This window comes from Haematobia irritans, chromosome 2, assembly GCF_050003625.1.
Source record: "Haematobia irritans isolate KBUSLIRL chromosome 2, ASM5000362v1, whole genome shotgun sequence".
NCBI lineage: Eukaryota > Metazoa > Arthropoda > Insecta > Diptera > Muscidae > Haematobia > Haematobia irritans.
The window spans coordinates 70,508,590-70,529,515 of NC_134398.1; the positions used below are offsets into that span (position 1 = coordinate 70,508,590).

The window sequence follows — 20,926 nt, forward strand, 5'->3', positions numbered from 1 at the left end:
TTCCAAGAGGCTCCGGAGGTCAAATCTGGTGATCGGTTTATATGGGGGCTATATATAATTATGGACCGATGTGGACCAAATTTTGCATGGACCATATACTAACACCAGGTACCAAATTTCAGCCGGATCGGATGAAATTTGCTTCTCTTAGAGGCTCCACAAGCCAAATCGGGGGATCGGTTTATATGGGGGCTATATATAATTATGGACCGATGTGGACCAATTTTTGCATGGTAGTTAGAGACCATATACAAACACCATGTACCAAATTTCAGCCGGATCGGATGAAATTTGCTTCTCTTAGAGGCTCCGCAAGCCAAATCGGGGGATCGGTTTATATGGGGGCTATATATAATTATGGACCGATATGGCCCATTTGCAATACCATCCGACCTACATCAATAACAACTACTTGTGCCAAGTTTCAAGTCGATAGCTTGTTTCGTTCGGAAGTTAGCGTGATTTCAACAGACGGACGGACGGACATGCTCAGATCGACTCAGAATTTCACCACGACCCAGAATATATACATATACTTTATGGGGCCTTAGAGCAATATTTCGATGTGTTACAAACGTAATGACAAAGTTAATATACCCCCCATCCTATGGTGGAGGGTATAATAAATTAAAATTTGTTTCCTAGAATCAAACACGCAAAACTCAAATTTGAAAGAAAATTGTGTCTTAAATATATCCTTACTTCAATTCCCCGTTTTTTTGGCTCGGAATCAATACCAAATCACAAAATCTTTGGAAACGGGCACGCTTTTTGCAATGCTTCCAGACATTGCATTTCAAACCTTGATAATTGAATTTTGTATAGCTTCTTACTCAAAATGGAATTTTATTCAAACACAATTTTCTTTTCTTTCAGACAATATACGGACGGATATTCGGGCTAATTGACATCAGGATGTGATTCCGAGTTGACCATCAAATCACTGTGCATTGATTTGTGTACATTTTAGCAAACATTTGTCATACCAACCCACCTTGTGATACCAACCCATGTATCGAAATACAACACACATACGTACAAAACCATTCACACTCACTCATACACACATTCCATGAAGTGAAAGGAAACCTACCTTTTGAGTAAAGGCATGCTAAACACGACACCGGCACGCAACATAGGATATGGAAACCATTTGGGATTCTCGAAAAATGCAAAGTGATGTATTATAGTCGGTTCACGATCATACAATGGATGGCCCAAAAACAAAGGCTGCCACAGAAACATGTGGAGAAAAGAAACATTATACATCAATTTTCGAAATGCATCCCCTTTAAATTGGGTAGCCCCACCCACCTCCACCTACCACACACACCTACACCCACCCAGTGTTTTGCTAACATACCTGTGTATGATTCTCTAGTGTTAATCCTTGCATGAGTAGCCGTACATTAACACTGGTAGATTCTTCACAAAAGACAATCCATCTGGTTAGATGTGTTATTAATTCTACACCAATCTTAATTTGTTCACTTGTCCGGGCCGATGTTGCTGTCTTAGTCGTCGTCATCAACGTCTTTGTCATTGGTGCTGTTGTGGACATTAGCTGTGGTATTATGTGCAGTAAGGTCCACTCTCCAGGGTAATTGAATAATTCATGTAATATTTGTACTTTAATGCTATAGTCCGGCCTCAGCTCCTCAGATTGCCTGATGATATTCTCTTTCAGTTGTTGACTTAATTGATTTTGTGGCGGAGCATCTTGGCTTCTGATGATGAATATGGCTTCGATAGGTTCTGTAAATGGAAAAATTTCAATATTGACTATGCATATTTAGAAACATTTCTATGCAATTGGTTAATTTACAAATGTTTATTACACTCAAAAAAAAGTGAACTCTCTATTTCACTAAAGCCAATTTAACTTTATTTTAGTTCATGGAATTATTATGTTTGGAGGAAGTTTCCTTTACTCTAATAATTTTTTGTGTACGTTAGTTAAATTAACTAATATCAAGGAAAAAAATATACTCAAATGAAACATAAAGATTAACTAAATTCGTGTCTTCCACAAAATAGTTCAGAATTTCTTTAAATTTGTAAATTTTACCAAAAATGCGTCCATCATGAACTTCGTATGTCACTAAAGACATTCTTGCAATTTTGAACTCCAAGTTTTTCCTTCAAACTACAAAATTTTCTTTAACAAGTGAAAAAACTTAGTTATGTCTAATAAATTTTCTTGAATTTGTCGAAAAGTATTTACTTATTTTTAGGACATCGGCGTGATGCCAACGCTTGTAATACTGTTTAGTTAAAATTTTCTACAAATATTCAAAATTTTCTAAAATTAACCGAAAGTTTTCTTAATGGTGGGTTCACTGTTTTTTCAGTGTAGGATCTACCTATTAACATTGGAATGAGAACGATTTTTTAAAGCATGGAATAGATTTATAAATTATTGTGAATATATTTTTAAACTATAATGATTTATTTATAAATTATAATGAATAAATAATAGTGAATTATAGAAAACCGAATAACTCTATAATGAAATGACCTTATAATAACTATTGAAACTGCTTTACACTGTCTTTTTATACCCACCACCATAGAATGGTGACGGGGGTATAATAAGTTTGTCATTCCGTTTGTAACACATCGAAATATCGATTTCCGACTATATAAAGTATATAAAGGGTGATTCTTTTGAGGTTAGGATTTTCATGCATTAGTATTTGACAGATCACGTGGGATTTCAGACATGGTGTCAAAGAGAAAGATGCTCAGTATGCTTTGACATTTCATCATGAATAGACTTACTAACGAGCAACGCTTGCAAATCATTGAATTTTATTACCAAAATCAGTGGCAGAAAATCCGCTTTTTTATCGACAAATTTTGTTCAGCGATGAGGCTCATTTCTGGTTGAATGGCTACGTAAATAAGCAAAATTGCCGCATTTGGAGTGAAGAGCAACCAGAAGCCGTTCAAGAACTGCCCATGCATCCCGAAAAATGCACTGTTTGGTGTGGTTTGTACGCTGGTGGAATCATTGGACCGTATTTTTTCAAAGATGCTGTTGGACGCAACGTTACGGTGAATGGCGATCGCTATCGTTCGATGCTAACAAACTTTTTGTTGCCAAAAATGGAAGAACTGAACTTGGTTGACATGTGGTTTCAACAAGATGGCGCTACATGCCACACAGCTCGCGATTCTATGGCCATTTTGAGGGAAAACTTCGGAGAACAATTCATCTCAAGAAATGGACCGGTAAGTTGGCCACCAAGATCATGCGATTTGACGCCTTTAGACTATTTTTTGTGGGGCTACGTCAAGTCTAAAGTCTACAGAAATAAGCCAGCAACTATTCCAGCTTTGGAAGACAACATTTCCGAAGAAATTCGGGCTATTCCGGCCGAAATGCTCGAAAAAGTTGCCCAAAATTGGACTTTCCGAATGGACCACCTAAGACGCAGCCGCGGTCAACATTTAAATGAAATTATCTTCAAAAAGTAAATGTAATGGACCAATCTAACGTTTCAAATAAAGAACCGATGAGATTTTGCAAATTTTATGCGTTTTTTTTTAAAAAAAAGTTATCAAGCTCTTAACAAATCACCCTTTATATTCTTGATCAGGGAGAAATTCTAAGACGATATAACGATGTCCGTCTGTCTGTCTGTCTGTCTGTCTGTTGTAATCACGCTACAGTCTTCAATAATGAAGCAATCGTGCTGAAATTTTGCACAAACTCGTCTTTTGTCTGCAGGCAGGCCAAGTTCGAAGATGGGCTATATCGGTCCAAGTTTTGATATAGTCCCCATATAAACCGACCTCCCGATTTGGGGTATTTGGCTTATAAAAACCTTAGTTTCTATCCAATTTATCTGAAATTGGAAATCTAGAGGTATTTTATGACCACAAAGAGGTGTGCCAAAAATGGTGAGTATAGGTCCATGTTTTGGTATAGCCCCCATATAGACCGATCTCCCGATTATATTTCTAGGGCTTCTAGAATCGATAGTTTCTATCCAATTCGCCTGAAATTGGAAATCTAGAGGTATTTTAGCACCATAAAGAGGTGTGCCAAAAATGGTGACTGTCGGTTGATGTTTAGGTATAGCCCCCATATAGACCGATTTCCCGATTTTACTTCTTGGGCTTCTAGAATCCGTAGTTATTATCCAATTTGCCTGAAATTGGAAATCTAGAGGTATTTTAGAACAATAAAAGGGAGTGCCGAAAATGGTGAGTATCGGTCCATGTTTTGGTATAGCCCCCATATAGACCGATCTCCAGGTTTTACTTCTTGGGCGTCTAAAATCTGTAGCTTTTATCCAATTTGCCTGAAATTAGAAATCTAGAGGTATTTTAAAACCCTAAAGAGGTGTGCTGAAAATGATGGGTATCGGACCATGTTTTTATGTAGCCCCCATATAGACCGATTTCCCGATTTTACTTATTGGGCTTCTAGAATCCGAAGTTATTATCCAATTTGGTTGAAATTTGAAATCTAGAGGTAGTTTAGGACCATAAAAAGGTGTGCTAAATTGGTGAGTATCGGTCCAGGTTTTGATATAGCCATCAGATAGACCGATCTCCCGATATTACTTCTTGGGCTTCTAGAAACCGTAATTGTTGTCCACTTTGCCTGAAATCGAAAATCTGGAGGTTTTTAGGAATACAAATAGGTGTGCAAGAATTGATTTTATTTTTTAGGCTTCTAGAATCCGTGGTTTTTATCCAATTTGCCTGAAATGATAAATCTACAGGTATTTTATGACCTCAAATATGAGAGCCGAAAATGGCGTGTATTGGTCCATGTTTTGGTTTATCTCCCAAATAGACTGATCTCCCGATTTTACTTCTTGGGCTTTTAAAAATCATAGTTTTTATCAAATTTGCATGAAATTTTAAATCTAGAAGTAGTTTAGGAACATAAAGAGGTGTGCCGAAAATGGTGAATATCGGTCCATGTGCACTGATAATGAAAATTGCTTGAAACTGAATTATAGTTTCCAGATTTTACTTCTGGTAATCATTTAAATAATGGGGGTAAAAATCTACAGATATTAGATTTTAAATCAAGGCGTTATTTCATTTTCATTTAATTTTCTTGCACACTTGCACACTATGTTTATGATTCCTCTAAAACTCAAACAAATATGGTTCTTATAAATCCAGAATCTGATCTAGTCTTCTTTGAATTTATCTTCGGGAAGTGGTCTGGTTGAACTGATCTGCTTGTCACCAAATACCCCTAAAATTTTCACAGGAAACTATAATATTTGATTCATGGTGGTGGGTATTTCAGATTCGGCCCGGCCGAACTTACTGCTTTATATACTTGTTAGTTTTCACTCAGTCCAAATGGAGTGTACACTGAAACAAGCATACCCCTTTCCAAAGATTTTGTCTTTAGACAAATGATTTTGGTGTTGATTCTGATCCAAAGAAGCGGAGTATTTAAAAATGGAGTCCTTTAAAATTGTGTTAACTACAACTTAAATTTCAAATTAATGCTCGGCTTAAAGTAGGAATAATGCTATATTCCAAGTAAAAAAACGTCTTAGAAATAAAGCAATTTGTGTTCCAAATATACAATTTTTTACCGAAACATCTTTGATTATGAACCGAAGTGGGCCAATTTTTTCATGGCAGGGCGTATACTGAAATCGTACAACAAATTTAAATGGAATCGGATGAAATTTTTTCCTCCGTGGGACTCAAGAAGTCAAATCCTGGGGGATCGATTTAGATAGGGCTATACGTAAAAGCAGTCCGATATGGCCCATTTGCAATACCATATGACCACACCCTCAAGAAAAATCGCTTCTCTAACATATGTTCCAAACATATTTTGCAGGAAGCACATATATTATTGGATACTGCCGAAACATTAATATGTTTGTTTTATGTGAGCATATTATATGTTTGGAAGCATTTTGAGTCCAAAAATAGTATATGCTTGGAAGAATTCCTCAAAAAAGATTGTGCTCATTCCCTCACATAATTTTCACTTCCACGAAATTTTTGAGTTCTTCGCATCTTTTTTTGTAATATGCTGTTGTTTTTCAAATGTCTATTCTCTTGATTCCGAATACTCATTCTAATATTCAAATTAAATAATATTTAGACTTAAGCATATTAAATTTTTGGCCTTATCATGAAACAGTTTTCCGAAACAACATACAAGCGGTTTCACAGAAATTGCTCTCATTTCATTCTCTCGCTGTGTTATGTTGATATCTTTTTATTCAACCCTCCCGGTTTCCATCTCTATTTATTTCTCTATACTAACTCTCTCTCTCTCTCTCTCTCTCTCTGTCGCTCTCTGAATAAAGTATCACAACATATATATGTTTACTCGAAATTTGTAAATTTATATATGTTTACATTCACACATATTATTTTTATGAAACATTCATGCCCCAAACATAATATATTCTAACATATTAACATATGTGTCCCAAACATTTTGTGTTAGTTTAGGAACATTACATGTTTGCCCTTAAATATATTGTGTTTAAAAATTGTGCCCGAAACACATTTTGTTTATATCGGAACATATATAAAACATATTTTTCTAACAGTGCAAGATTAATAACAAGTACACTAAAAAACCTTTGATTTGGAGCCAAAGAAGCAGAAAATTGAAATATGGTTAACTTTAATATGCGAATTTGCTTCTACATTTCAGTTTTGCGTACTTGATACTAGAAAACAAATTTAAAATTTTCTATTTTCTCTGTTATTTTTTGATGTACCATCACAATGCCACTTTAACCTAACCATCAAAGTCCTTCACAAACATCTCAATTACAACTTTTCCAAAGTCCTACTCGACTTGTATTAAAAAACCGCTTTAAACTAAAGTTTTGAAAGGCATCTCCTATTTTTGAACGGTTTTTAGATTTGTGGTCATGATACAAAAAGTCATCACATTTAAAGACAATTTCAATAATTTTGAAATTTTGTTATTAAAGCCAATTAGACCTTAGCCAAACAATAATACCCATTTTTAAGTCAGATCACTTAACTATAAAAGCAACTTCATTAAAACGTTTATCGACTTTTGGACAAGGAAATAAGTTTATTCCCCATGTTCCGAAATTCGTAATCGCAAATCGCAAATAGCAAGAATTTATTTTTCTTATAACCAAAATAATGTTATACTATCGGATATCAATCCAATTTCAAAATTAACTTCTTATTCATGAGATAGGGTGAGGAAAATGTAGCCAAACGAAAATTTTGCGATTTGCGATTTCGAGAATATCACAACATATGGGTAAATACGATTTCACTAAGTTCAGTTGTAACTAAGAGGTGTCCAATGGATCCGAATAGCTTTTTTTGGAAAGAATTCTGGAACTTTTGAACGGATAAAGATATCAACATAATTTTTTATTTGTGTGAAAGCTGAGGTGTTTTCCTCTAAGTTTGCAATTTTGAAATTTTGTTTCAGCTGTCAACTCTGCAATTTTGAACCGATTTAGATTTTTCCTTTGCTGGATAGAACTTGTGAAGCTTGCGTGCGTGTGCGATTATCTAGATATGGGCACCACAATTTATTTTTTTTGCAAAATTTTGACAAAGTGGGGTCAGTAGTTTGGACCTAGAAGTTCCGTTTTTGAGTGGATCCGTACTTTCTCTTCTTAACTGCATTCCTTCCAAATTCAACGAATTTAGAAGAACAACAACTGTACCTATGTGCTATGTGTTGTAAAGCACACATCGAAATATTGCTCTAAGACCCCATAAAGTATATATATTCTGGGTCGTGGTCAAATTCTGAGTCGATCTGAGCATGTCCGCCCGTCCGTCCCTCTGTTGAAATCACGCTAACTTCCGAACTAAACAAGCTATCGACTTGAAACTTGGCATAAGTAGTTGTTATTGATGTAGGTCGGATGGTATTGCAAATAGGCCATATCGGTCCACTTTTACGTACAGCCCCCATATAAACGGACCCCCAAATTTGGCTTGCCGATCCTCTAAGAGAAGCAAATTTCATCCGATCCAGTTGAAATTTGGTACATGGTGTTAGCATATGATCTCTAACAACCATGCAAAAATTGGTCCACATCGGTCCATAATTATATATAGTCCCCATATAAACCGATCCAGATAAACCAGATTTGACCTCCGGAGCCTCGTGGAAGAGCAACATTCAACCGATTCGGTTGAAATTTGGTACGTGGTGTTAATATATGACCTCAAACACCCATGCAAAAATTGGTCGAAATCGGTCCATAATTATATATAGCTCCCATATAAACCGATCCCCAGATTTGACCTCCGGAGCCGCTTGGAAGAGCAAAGTTCATCCGATTCGGTTGAAATTTGGTACGTGATATTAGTATATTCTACTAAACAACCATGCAGGAATTGGTTCATATCAGTCCATAATTATATATAGCCCCTATATAAACCGATCCCCAGATTTGGCCTCCGGTGCCTTTTGGAGAAGCCAAATTCATCCGATCTGGTTGAAATTTGGTACGTGGTGGTAGTACATGATATTTAACAACCATGCCAAAAGTGGTCCATATCAGTCCATAATCATATATAGCCCCCATATAAACCGATCCCGAGATTTGGTTTTGGAGCCACTTGGAGGAGCAAATTTCATCCGAGTCAGTTGAAATTTGGTACGTTGTGCTAGTATATGGCCGTTAACAACCATGCCTAACTAGGACCATATCGGTCTATAGTTATATATAGCCCTCGGATAAATAGATCCCCAATCACAAAAAATTGGTCCATATCAAGTTCATAATTGTATATAGCCCACATATAGGCGACCCCCATATTTCAATTCTGGCTCTCTACGTACCGTGCAAAAGTCCATATAGATTCGTAATTATTTGTAGACTTATCTATACATACTTTTTTGTCTAATACCACGTATGGACTAACTCACAATTTTGAAAACGATGTTAAGAAGTTTTAAGATACCACAACCCAATTAATTCGATTGTTGATGACAGTCTTTCGTAGAAGTTTCTACGCAATCCATGGTGGAGGGTACATAAGATTCGGCCTGGCCGAACTTACGGCCGTATAGACTTGTTTTGCTTGTTTCTTATAGAACACCATATAAGGATACGTTTTAAGCTTTTATCGGCCACTTTGGTCAAGTAGTATATGAGTTCTTCTCCTCCCAAAATAAGCAAGTTTTCAAAAAGAAAGAATTTTGTTTTCAAAAATTCTCATTTGACAAAACACCGATTCGGCTTAGCGATCTCTTTTCCAAAAAGTCCCATGTGTCCACTAACTAACAGTAAAAGGTTTCAACATCTTACGAGTAAACAGCTGAGAAATATGCAAATTACAAAAAATAACGTTTTTTATACCCTCCACCATAGGATGGGGGTATATTAACTTTGTCATTCCGTTTGTAACACATCGAAATATTGCTCTAAGACCCCATAAAGTATATATATTCTGGGTCGTGGTGAAATTCTGAGTCGATCTGAGCATGTCCGTCCGTCCGTCCGTCTGTTGAAATCACGCTAACTTCCGAACGAAACAAGCTATCGACTTGAAACTTGGCACAAGTGGTTGTTATTGATGTAGGTCGGATGGTATTGCAAATGGGCCATATCGGTTCACTTTTACGTATAGCCCCCATATAAACGGACCCCCAAATTTGGCTTGCGAGGCCTCTAAGGGAAGCAAATTTCGTCCGATCCGGCTGAAATTTGGTACATGGTGTTAGTATATGGTCTCTAACAACCGTGCAAACATTGGTCCATATCGGTCCATAATTATATATAGCCCCCATATAAACCGATCCCCCGATTTGGCTTGCGAGGCCTCTAAGAGAAGCAAATTTCATCCGATCCGGCTGAAATTTGGTACATGGTGTTAGTATATTGTCTCTAACAACCGTGCAAAAATTGGTCCATATCGGTCCATAATTATATATAGCCCCCATATAAACCGATCCCCCGATTTGGCTTGCGAGGCCTCTAAGTGAAGCAAATTTCATCCGATCCGGCTGAAATTTCGTACATGGTGTTAGTGTATCATCTCTAACAACCATGAAAAAATTGGTCCACATCGGCCCATAATTATATATAGCCCCCATATAAACCGATCCCCCGATTTGGCTTGCGAGGCCTCTAAGAGAAGCAAATTTCATCCGATCCGGCTGAAATTTGGTACATGGTTTTAGTATATGGTCTCTAACAACCATGCAAAAATTGGTCCATATCGGTCCATAATTATATATAGCCCCCATATAAACCGATCCCCAGATTTGGCTTGCGAGGCCTCTAAGAGAAGCAAATTTCATCCGATCCGGCTGAGATTTGGTACATGGTGTTAGTATATGGTCTCTAACAACCATGCAAAAATTGGTCCACATCGGTCCATAACTATATATTGCTCCCATATAAACCGATCCCCAGATTTGTCCTCCGGAGCCTCTTGGAGGAGCAAAATTCATCCGATCCGGTTGAAATTTTGAACGTGGTGTTAGAATGTGGTCTCTAACAAACACGCAAGAATTGGTCCATATCGGTCCATAATTATATATAGCCTCCATATAAATCGATCCCCGGAGCCTCTTGGAGAAGAAAAATTCATCCGTTGAAATTTGCACGTGGTGTTAGTATATGGCCGCTAATAACCATGCCAACATTGGTCCATATAGGTCTATAGTTATATATAGCCGATCCCCAATCACACAAAAATTGGTCCATAATCATGGTTGCCAAATAATCTACCAAAATGTTACTTCTATAGAAAATTTTGTCAACACATATGGACTACCTTGCAATTTAGAAGACGGTGTTAGGAAGTTTTAAGATACCTTGCCATCGGCAAGTGTTGACAGTCTTCAGTAGAAGTTGCTACGCAATCCATGGTGGAGGGTACATAAGCTTCGGCCTGGCCGAACTTACGGCCGTATATACTTGTTTTTTTTTTAACATATGTCCTCACTTTGGGTATATGCAGCAATATTTCTTAAAACAATTTTTCCTGCAAAAATCAATAAAATTCATAATGATCACAATTAGTTCAAAAGTTATTAAGGGTTTAATTAATATTTTTAATTCCCAAAAAATCGGAATTTTTAAAAGAATTTGTTCCTTGACCCAAAAACTTAAATTTTTCATAATTTTTTTTTTTTTTTTTTTTTCAATTACATAAGGAAAACGTCACTAACTCGGGTAAAATAATGCATTTCTGCAAATGTACGTTTATATGGGGGCTATACCTAAATCTGAACCGAATTACATAAAACTCGACACACTTGACGATACTATTAAATATAGTCCTTGTGCAAAATTTTAAGCAAGAACAAGAGAAAAAATCTGGCTTCTGAAGCCATGGGGCTATATCTAAATCTGAACCGATTTCAAACTATAAAATTTTATTAACAAGTGAAAAAAATTATTTTTGACTAATACTTTTTCCTTAATTTGTTGGAAATATTTACTTATTTTTGTGATATCGGTGTGATGTCAGAGTTTGTAATATCTATATCCTTCACCACTACTGTGGTACAGGGTATAATAAGTTTGTGCATTTGTATGTAACGCCAAGAAGGAAAAGTCTGAGACCCATCGCTTAGTATACCGATCGTCTTACAATTAAATTCTGAGTTGATTTAGCGATGTGCGTCTGTCTGTCTGTATATGTAATCTTGTGTGCAAAGCTCGAAGTTTAAGTCCGATCGTCCTCAAACCGGCACAGGGTTTTACTTACTTTGGCTCAAAGACAATTGCTATTGATTTTGAAAAAAATCGGTTCAGATTTAGATATAGCTGTCATATATATTTATCACCGATCTGGTCATAATTGACGTATTTATCAACGTATTAAAATTTCGTACAGCCAAATGGTTTGCGGCTCTCGTAAAATATGCAAAGTTTTAGCCAAATCGGTTCAGATTTAGATATAGCTTCCATATATATCTTTCGTCCGATTTGCACTTATATGGCCCCAGAGGCCAGAGTTTTACCCTAATTTGCTTGAAATGTTGCACTAGGAATACAATTAGTAGTATAGTCAAGAGTGGTTAATTTTATTGAAATCGGTTCATATTTAGATATAGCTCACATATATATCATTCGCCCGATGTGGACTTATATGACCACAGAGACAAAAGTTTTACTCTGACTTACGTGAAATTTTGCAGAGGCAGAAGAATTAACATAGTAAATATGCATGTGAAATTTGATTGAAATCGGTTCAGATTTCGAAATAGCTTCCATACATATGTTTTTCCAGTTTAGGTCAAAATGACCAAAATACCCATATTTATACCCTTCACCACTACTGTGGTACAGGTTATAATAAGTTTGTGCATTTGTATGTAACGCCAAGAAGGAAAAGTCTGAGACCCATCGTTTAGTATACCCATCGTCTTAGAATTAAATTCTGAGTCGATTTAGCGATGTCCGTCTGTCTGTCAGTCTGTTGATGTATTTTTGTGTGCAAAGTACAGCTCGCAGTTTTAGTCCGATTGTCCTAAAATTTGGTATAGGGTCCTGTTTCGGCTCAAAGACGATCCCTATTGATTTTGGAAAAAATCGGTTCAGATTTAGATATAGCTGCCATATATATTTTTCACCGATCTGGTCATAATTGGCGTGTATATCAACCGATCTTCCTCAAATTCCGTATATCCGAATATTTTATGAGTCTCGAAAAACTTGCAAAATATCAGCAAAATCGGTTCAGATTTAGATATAGCTCCCATATATAGCTTTCGCCCGATTTACACTCATTTGCCCACAGAGGCCAATTTTTTGCTCCGATTTAGTTGAAATTTTGCATAGGGAGTAGAATTAGCGTTGTTACTATGCGTGCCAAATTTGCTTGAAATCGATTCAGATTTGGATATATCTCCCATATAAAGCTTTCGCCCGATTTACACTCATATGACCACAGAGGCCAATTTTTAACTCCGATTTAGTTGAAATTTTGCATAGGGAGTAGAATTAGCATTGTAGCTATGCGTGCCAAATTTGGTTGAAATCGGTTCAGATTTAGATATAGCTCCCATATATATGTTTTTTTGATTTCGACAAAAATGGTCAAAATACCAACATTTTCCTTGTAAAATCGCCACTGCTTAGTCGAAAAGTTGTAAAAATGACTCTAATTTTCCTAAACTTCTAATACATATATATCGAGCGATAAATTATAAATAAACTTTTTCCAAGTTTCCTTAAAATTGCTTCAGATTTAAACGTTTCCCATATTTTTACTAACATTGTGTTCCACCCTAGTGCATTAGCCGACTTAAATTTTGAGTCTATAGATTTTGTAGAAGTCTATCAAATTCTTCCAGATCGAGTGATATTTAAATGTATGTATTTGGGACAAACCTTTATATATAGCCCCCAACACATTTGACGGATGTGATATGGTATCGAAAATTTAGATCTACAAAGTGGTGCAGGGTATAATATAGTCGGCCCAGCCCGACTTTAGACTTTCCTTACTGGTTTTTTAGTAACATTGTGTTCCACCCCAGGGCATTAGCCGAATTAAATTTCAAGTCTATAGATTTTGTAGTTGTCTAACAGATTTCATCCAGATCGAGTCAGATTTAAATGTATGTATTTGGGATAAAAACCTTTATAGATAGCACCCAACACATTTGACAGATTTGATATGGTATCGAAAATGTGAATCTACAAACTGGTGCAGGGTATAATATAGTCGGCCCCGCCCGACTTTAGACGTTCCTTACTTGCTTGGAGAAGCTTTGATATAGCCACAAATGTCACCAGTATCCACCGCTGAAACAATGTTTCCTGTTTGGTCAAAACCGGCAATGAATCCATGACCCTCTGTATGCAAGGTGGGATATTGCACCGCGATGGTGCAATATCCCAAATTGAATTGCTTCAAATTGAATTGCTTCAAATTGAACACTTCCCTTGTGTGAGACTTTGGACGCATTCATGTGACTAAAGCTGCACATTTCGAATATTTTACAAAAGTCGCACAAAAAGTCGTATAGTGTCAAAAAGTTTGCAAAGTGCGTCTTATAATTTATGAAGCTAAATTTTTTTGGGAGTATATGTAAGAAAAACCATTTTTGACGGTGTATGCATGAGGGGTTGTTGTACTAACAGTACCCTTTTTGGTCTTGCCCAATTAATTACACTTGAAGTGAATTGAACATTAAATATTATAGATTAAACTATTAATTAAATTAACCGCAATGTATTCAACATAAATTATAGTGCTTTAATAAAAATGCTTCCCTTGTAAATATTCATATATTTCAATACTTACCTTTTGCATTTGTTAATTTGCTGATTATGAAGACAATGTAAAGGCAATTTAAGATATACATATTCCTTATGTCAGCAACGTTGTAATATTGATACAAAGTTTTGATGTTTGCACAGATATGAATTATCCATGGATTTCGAAGGATATGTTATTTGCTTAACATTTAAGATATGTTAAAGGTCAGCCTATCTATGTGTCAGCATCAATGTGTTGCAAGACAATAGAGTTAATTATCAATGGATAAACAATTGAAATTGATCAATTGTTGCGATGTCCATTGACACATTCGTTCACATGGTTCACTATATACATACGTACATATAACATGATAACCTCATACAATGTTCCTATATGAAATGAAGATAGCATATTATAGATTACAAAGATAATAGCTACATATCGTTAGCAAGTCATTATATACTAAGTCGACAAGCATAATTCTTCCGACAATCGAATTAAAAAAATGTTTGTGATTTATAATTTATTGCGGTTTCTTGAATTAATTCGAACTGCATATTAAGAATTCCGATTTAATATTTGCTTTATATGATTTTTGTTAAGTTGCTTCAATGTATGGCTGTCCAAAATCAATATTAGCGAAAAACTGTTTTCATAGTGTTAGCATATTTTCACGTGGATATGACAGAATACTCGTACATATTCCAACATATATTCACTTCCACACATCATTACGAATTCTAGCTTAAAAGGGAACTATCCAATGAATTGTAATACAATATTCCACAATTTCAACTACAACTACTGCTATAACAGAACAAGGTTTTAAATCGCAAGGGGACAAACAACGTATTGCAGTGTTTCTTATTATTTGTGCATTTAATTTTAATTAAATAATGTGAGATTCCTAATAGATTGCAGATATTCTACATAAATATGTAAAGTAACTATTTTGGTATGTTCTTGGTTTCCCTCAAAAAGATTTCAATTTTCGATTTGATTCCACCAAAAAAATTTTTGATGTGAAAATATACAAATCCCATGCTTTGCAGAAGAAAAAGTAAACAAATTATTTACATTTGTGTTACAAATTTGTTATTTGTAAAAAATATTGGAAAATTGTTAAAAAAGTGGAGGTACAAATTGCAAGCGATCCGGTTGAAATTTGGTACGTAATATCACTCTTGGCCTCTAAACACATATATAGCCCCCATATAAATCGATCCCCACATTTAATTTCCGGGGTTAACTGGAGGTGCAAATTTCATCCGATCCGGGTGAAATTTGTTAGGTTGATGTTAGTATATACCCTCTAGGAACCATGAAAAAATTGGTCCATATCGGTCAATAATTATAACTAGCTTCCATATAAACGGATTCCCAGATTTGACTTCTGGTGCCACTTGGAGGAAAAATTTCGTCCGATCCGATTTAAATTTTTATATCGGTATTGTTATAATTAAAAAAATCATTTTTTGCAAATTAAATCTATACCAAGTTAATAGCCAGTTTATCTTCAATCCATTATATATCAATCCTTCAAATTGACAGTTCAGAAGAGTAGCCTGGTTTACCTGTTCATACTTTGAGGCGGTACTTTCAAGTGTCTGTTTAATGCACCGTTAATACTACAAGTTTTTCCGGACAACTTTTCGAGACATATCCCAGATATTGGCCACACTATAAGTTATGATCGATCACATAATTGACATTGCAGCTTGTTAATGTGATCGATAACACATATATCGATATGTTTGTTGTAGCCAACAGTTCGTAGCGTTTGGTCACACTATAAGATTCTTTACAAACATAGTCAAAATAAATCAACAGGGTCCAAATCGTTCATTTTCAATATATCGTATAAATGCCATAGTTTTGTATCAAACATGTTGCAAAACGATACGAACATTTTCTTCATATTCCCTGCAGCATTTCACATGGTTTTACTTCGGTGACTTGCGTTCGATTTTTATAAATCAAATTATTCTTTGTGTAATTAAAAAATTTTTTAATTTACAATAAACCGTGTATTCTTGTAATGTTTATAAATGTTAAAAAATAACTTCACGAAAAAAATCTAGTAAAAAAATGAAAGTTTTCAGGAGTATTTTACCTTAAGCTTACTACTCATCTCCAGCCGAAATTTCATGTAGGTACCAATTCGTATGTTCCTTGAAATGCTTGGTTAAATCTATTAATTTTATTTTTTAACGATCTCTAATAATAATTTATAATTTGTCTAAAGGAGAAAACATGTCGTATGAATGTTTTGGAACATAGATTCAGGGGCTAAAACATATAATATTATACACATAAACTCGCTAATTTGTCATATGTTTCTTCCGAAAATCGGAAATTTTGTAGAGAGATACTGACGATGAGAGACAACTGGCTACTGACAACACGATTTCATTAAGTATCTCAAAATAATATTTTACTATAACATCTTCTACACGACGATTTCACATTCTCCGATAAAAAATGAAGAGATAAATTGTGTGTCTTGCACCCAAAGAAAAAATATTTTTCTTCGGAACGAAATTTTAGTTTTTTTTTACTTTGTTATAAAGTTTTTTTCTATGAGAGAAAATAACCCCCAATTTACTAGAAGCTTTATGAAGATTTTCTCAACTATTTTTTATTGTCTTCTAAAGAACATTTTCAGTTGCAAAGGAAAATGTCTTTTGTGTAAAATTTCGCTCCTCAGAGAGAAGCATTTTCTTAATGTAATTGTATATGCTGAAGATGTATAGTCTGATATCTACTATCAGTATCACATGAATTAATCATTAGTTCGTTTTAAATGCTCATTTCATTACATTGAATTGTGAGTCCTTCGATTTTAAGAGTAAAATTTATGTTTGGAAATCATTTTCACTCATTTGCATTTTTTCGCTTTTTACCGGATAACAAGTTTTGAGCAAACTACACTAATAGAAAAAGTTTCGTAATATTAACGAAATGTGTCGTTAAAAGTCAGCCAATGAAACAAATTCGTTAATACAATGAATTTTTTCGTTAACATAACGAATTTTCTGCCAATCAACTTAACGTTTCGTACTATTAACGAATATTTTCATTGTATTAATGAAAATTTTTCGTTGGCTGACTTTTAATGAAATTTTCTTTGTGTGTAAAAAACCGAAAATTTGATTGAATTTTTCGCATAAACCGAAATTTGAGTTTTCAAAAAGCGGTCCCGATTTTACTTAAGAAAATTGGTTCCTAAAAGGTTGTTCAAGACTGATTCATGGGGACTTAACTATTTTGGTATTGATTCCGAGCCAAAGGTGCGGTTTCTTTAAAACGAAGAAATTTTTTAGGATCCTAAATCTAGGATCAATAGAATTAACATAAAAATAGGAGACAGATCTCATATATCGAATTTTCCTTCTCTTTTTCCGATATATTAATACACCCAGAAAAAACTGAAGGAAAAATGTTCATCAACTAAACTAGCCATTTAATTTCCATTAAGTTGAACTTCTGTGTATAATAAAATTTACTTGTTTCAACAAAAAAAAAACCTAAACAGAAAGTAGTTTGAAATAGTTCATTAACTATAATAAGGTATGGAATTTTACTAATCCTGAATTTACAACTGAACAAGAATTTACAACTGAACAAGAAAGTTTTATTCACTGATAACAACGCGTTCATGAAAATGATAAAAAATCGCACTAAACCCGGGTTTAGTCACACTTTGTAAAAATTCTTATAAAATGATAAATCTGACTTTTCTTATTATAGAATGTTTATCATATATATGAATAAGTCTTAGCATAGAAAAATATTTTAGTACACTCGTACTAAGACGCATTCAAAACTTAAGAAAATCCCTTGTTAGTATATAGGATTTTTTTCAGTTGGAATAGTGTTATAATATACGGAGCGTAACCAAAAGTTGTGTTTGTAAAAATTAATATAATAGTCGGAAAAAATACAAGTAAAATATTAATTTTAATTTCATGTTTTTTTTTGTTTGAAAATCAATAACAAAACTATATAAATCTATCAAAGTGCGAGATGGTGTATAAAGGAAGCATGAACAAGAAAATGTCAACAGAATAACAAGCCCTTCAGTCGTCTTCTTTTTGGAATCTTTAATTATCAGGTAACATTCAGTGACGCTAAGCTTTTGTGGAAAAATTGGTTTATGATTTTCTTATATTTGTAGGGATTGAAATTGTAAAAGGAGGACAAAATCGTTGGACAGAAATTTACTAATACTGGAATGTAGAAGTTGCAAAAATTATTTTATGTGGTTGGGAAAATGTAACATTACATGCACGCAAAGAAAAAAAAAAAACGTTTGGAAAATGTTTTTCTTTTGTTAGAGTTTTTTGAATTGCTTCGAAAAGTATACACTTTTATCACCAAAAAAAGTCGTTTGTTACAAAATTTTTATTTTTTCAATAAAAAAAGTAATTTTTGAACCAACAACACAGTCCATTTCGTTTATATCAAACACTGTTCTTTTCTGACTTTAGGTCTTTAATAAGACACATTTTACAGTTAATAGTACAAATTTAATATAGTAGTATGTAATGCTGAACATTTTGTCGGAATCTTCCGACCATATCTGGAATATATGTAAAAAAATGGTCGAAGCAGGGATCGAACCCACGACCCTTGGCATGCAAGTCGGACGTAGCAACCACTGCTCCACGGTGCCCAACTAAATGTATTTTTCTGTTAAATAAACTTTGTTTAATCGGCTCGTGGGCGTCGCAAGCTATGCTATATAAATATAACTTATATGGGTAATTGTCTATTGGCTTACAAATTGCATGGTCCGTGGTTCGATTCTCCGTCCAGGTGAAAGGTAAAAAAAAACAATTTTAAAAATTTATAAAATCGTATAATTTCTTCTACACTGTTTGTATTACAGAAAAAGGTGCTAAGAACTAAAAAACTTCGTCTAAAATTTCCTTTGGGAGGAAAGAATTATTTTTTTGCGGGTGGAAACTGAAAATAGTGGAATAATAGACTAATATTTTAAGGCCAGTCAATGCTGGTATAATACTTAATAAATATATTTAATATATTAATAAAACGTGTCTTTTATTTAAGAAAATATTCTCCTATATAAATAAATATAACTGTATTTAAAAACGTAAGTAAGCAGTTCTAAGTTTGAAGTAAAAAGGTTTACCACAAATATGTAAGATTTGTTAACTAATATATAGAATGTATTTTTCCTAATTTCTACGAAAATCACATCGTTCGAACAAATAAAAATGTCTTTGGCGCAATACGTAGTTCAACTTTCTTCAAAATTAGTGGTCACTTTTTTTTTTGGTTTACAAATGTATTCCAAATTGTAACAGATGATCAAAAATAAGAAAAAATGATTTCTTATTCCCAAAAAACGTTAAAACAAAGATGAAAAATCTTCAAAATAAGTCTTAGACTATATTTGAAACGTTTTTATGATAAATTTAAAGATTCAATATGGCAGTGAATGTAAAGACGATTTCTTTACTTTAAAAATGTTTTTGTATTTTTATGTTAGACTGATATCAATACAGGCTGGTTTAATGTCCAAATCATTTAAACTACAAATTATTACAGTATTTATTCGAGCTTATTGGACAGGAATTGATACTTTAAGTTATTGAAAAGAAAATGCCAGATACCAATCTCGCAAGCCTCACTACACATATGTTTCAGTGTCGCCCACTACACATTTCCATAATCTCACTGGCCGGGTGAGATGATTTAATTTGGGTCTTTTATATTAATTCCTTATGAAATTTATATACGAGAATTATTCTCCCCAAATTGAACCATTTCTTCACCACCACTGTGCATCATCTTTTCGTTTCATCGTAGCTTACTATTTTTATGTTAACCTGATATCAGTGCAGGTTGGTTTAATTTCGAAATTATTTAAACTACAAATTATTACAATATTTATTCGAGCTTTTTGGACAGGTATATTTTCCTTAGTTCAAAGACATACAACTTTAACGGAGGGATGAAAGTTTGTATGATTGTGTCCGAAATTTATTGAAAATATTTTTATAAACTTTCTTTTAAATAAAATTTAATTATTTTAGACAAGTTTGTACTTAATGTTTTGAAAATTGTGTCAATAGGTTTCCGGTCATTGGCGTAGCTAGATGGTGTTGGGGGAGGGGGCTATGCCCCCCCTAGAAAAATTTTATTTATTATTTTATTATTTTTTCAGTCTTCATATCTTTGACTTCGAATATTATTATGTACATGCGAAAGCCTTTTACAATCTTGAATTTTGAAAGGATGGGCGAAAAACTTAAAATCTGAGATATGTGTGTTTGTGAATCGAAATAAGATCCAGATATGTAAACCTGAGAGATAAATATAAGTGGGGAATGCATTAAATATTATCCGACGAGAACCGTCTAATTTCTAGTTATGTTACTGGGAAACGATATTTTAGACCAAAGAAGTTTTCATTTATTGTTAGAATTATTCTTTGAAGCCTACAAATTTAATTGAGGCTTAACGCACCGAAAAAAAAGTTTACTATTTTTTATGAAAAATGAACTAACCCATAGTAAGAATGACCATGATTTGGCGCCAAAGATTTTTTTCATCTAGATAAGTTCATGATTTTCTTATAAATTAGTCCATGTATTTCATCGTATTTTAGTTCATTATTATTATGCTGTGCTATGGAAGAATATAGTTAAACTCATTCAAAATATTCCTGCTATCCGGAAAAATGAACAATTTTTTGGGAAACCTGTAT

The 20,926-nt window shown here is 34.2% G+C and overlaps 1 protein-coding gene across 5 annotated transcripts in view; it reads right to left on the reverse strand.

Annotated features, from left to right (window-relative positions):
- Window positions 1–20,926, reverse strand: part of LOC142225472 (beta-1,3-glucosyltransferase) — a 68,554-nt gene that overhangs the window by 32,597 nt on the left and 15,031 nt on the right. For all 5 annotated transcript variants that reach the window (XM_075295242.1, XM_075295241.1, XM_075295240.1 and 2 more), the window contains exons 2-4: window positions 14,233–14,579; window positions 1,364–1,755; window positions 1,094–1,230 (exon numbers count right to left, since the gene is read on the reverse strand). In XM_075295242.1, the coding sequence (XP_075151357.1) occupies window positions 1,094–1,230; window positions 1,364–1,755; window positions 14,233–14,293 (590 nt within the window). In that variant the 5' untranslated portion in view covers window positions 14,294–14,579. The remainder of the gene's footprint in view (window positions 1–1,093; window positions 1,231–1,363; window positions 1,756–14,232; window positions 14,580–20,926) is intronic.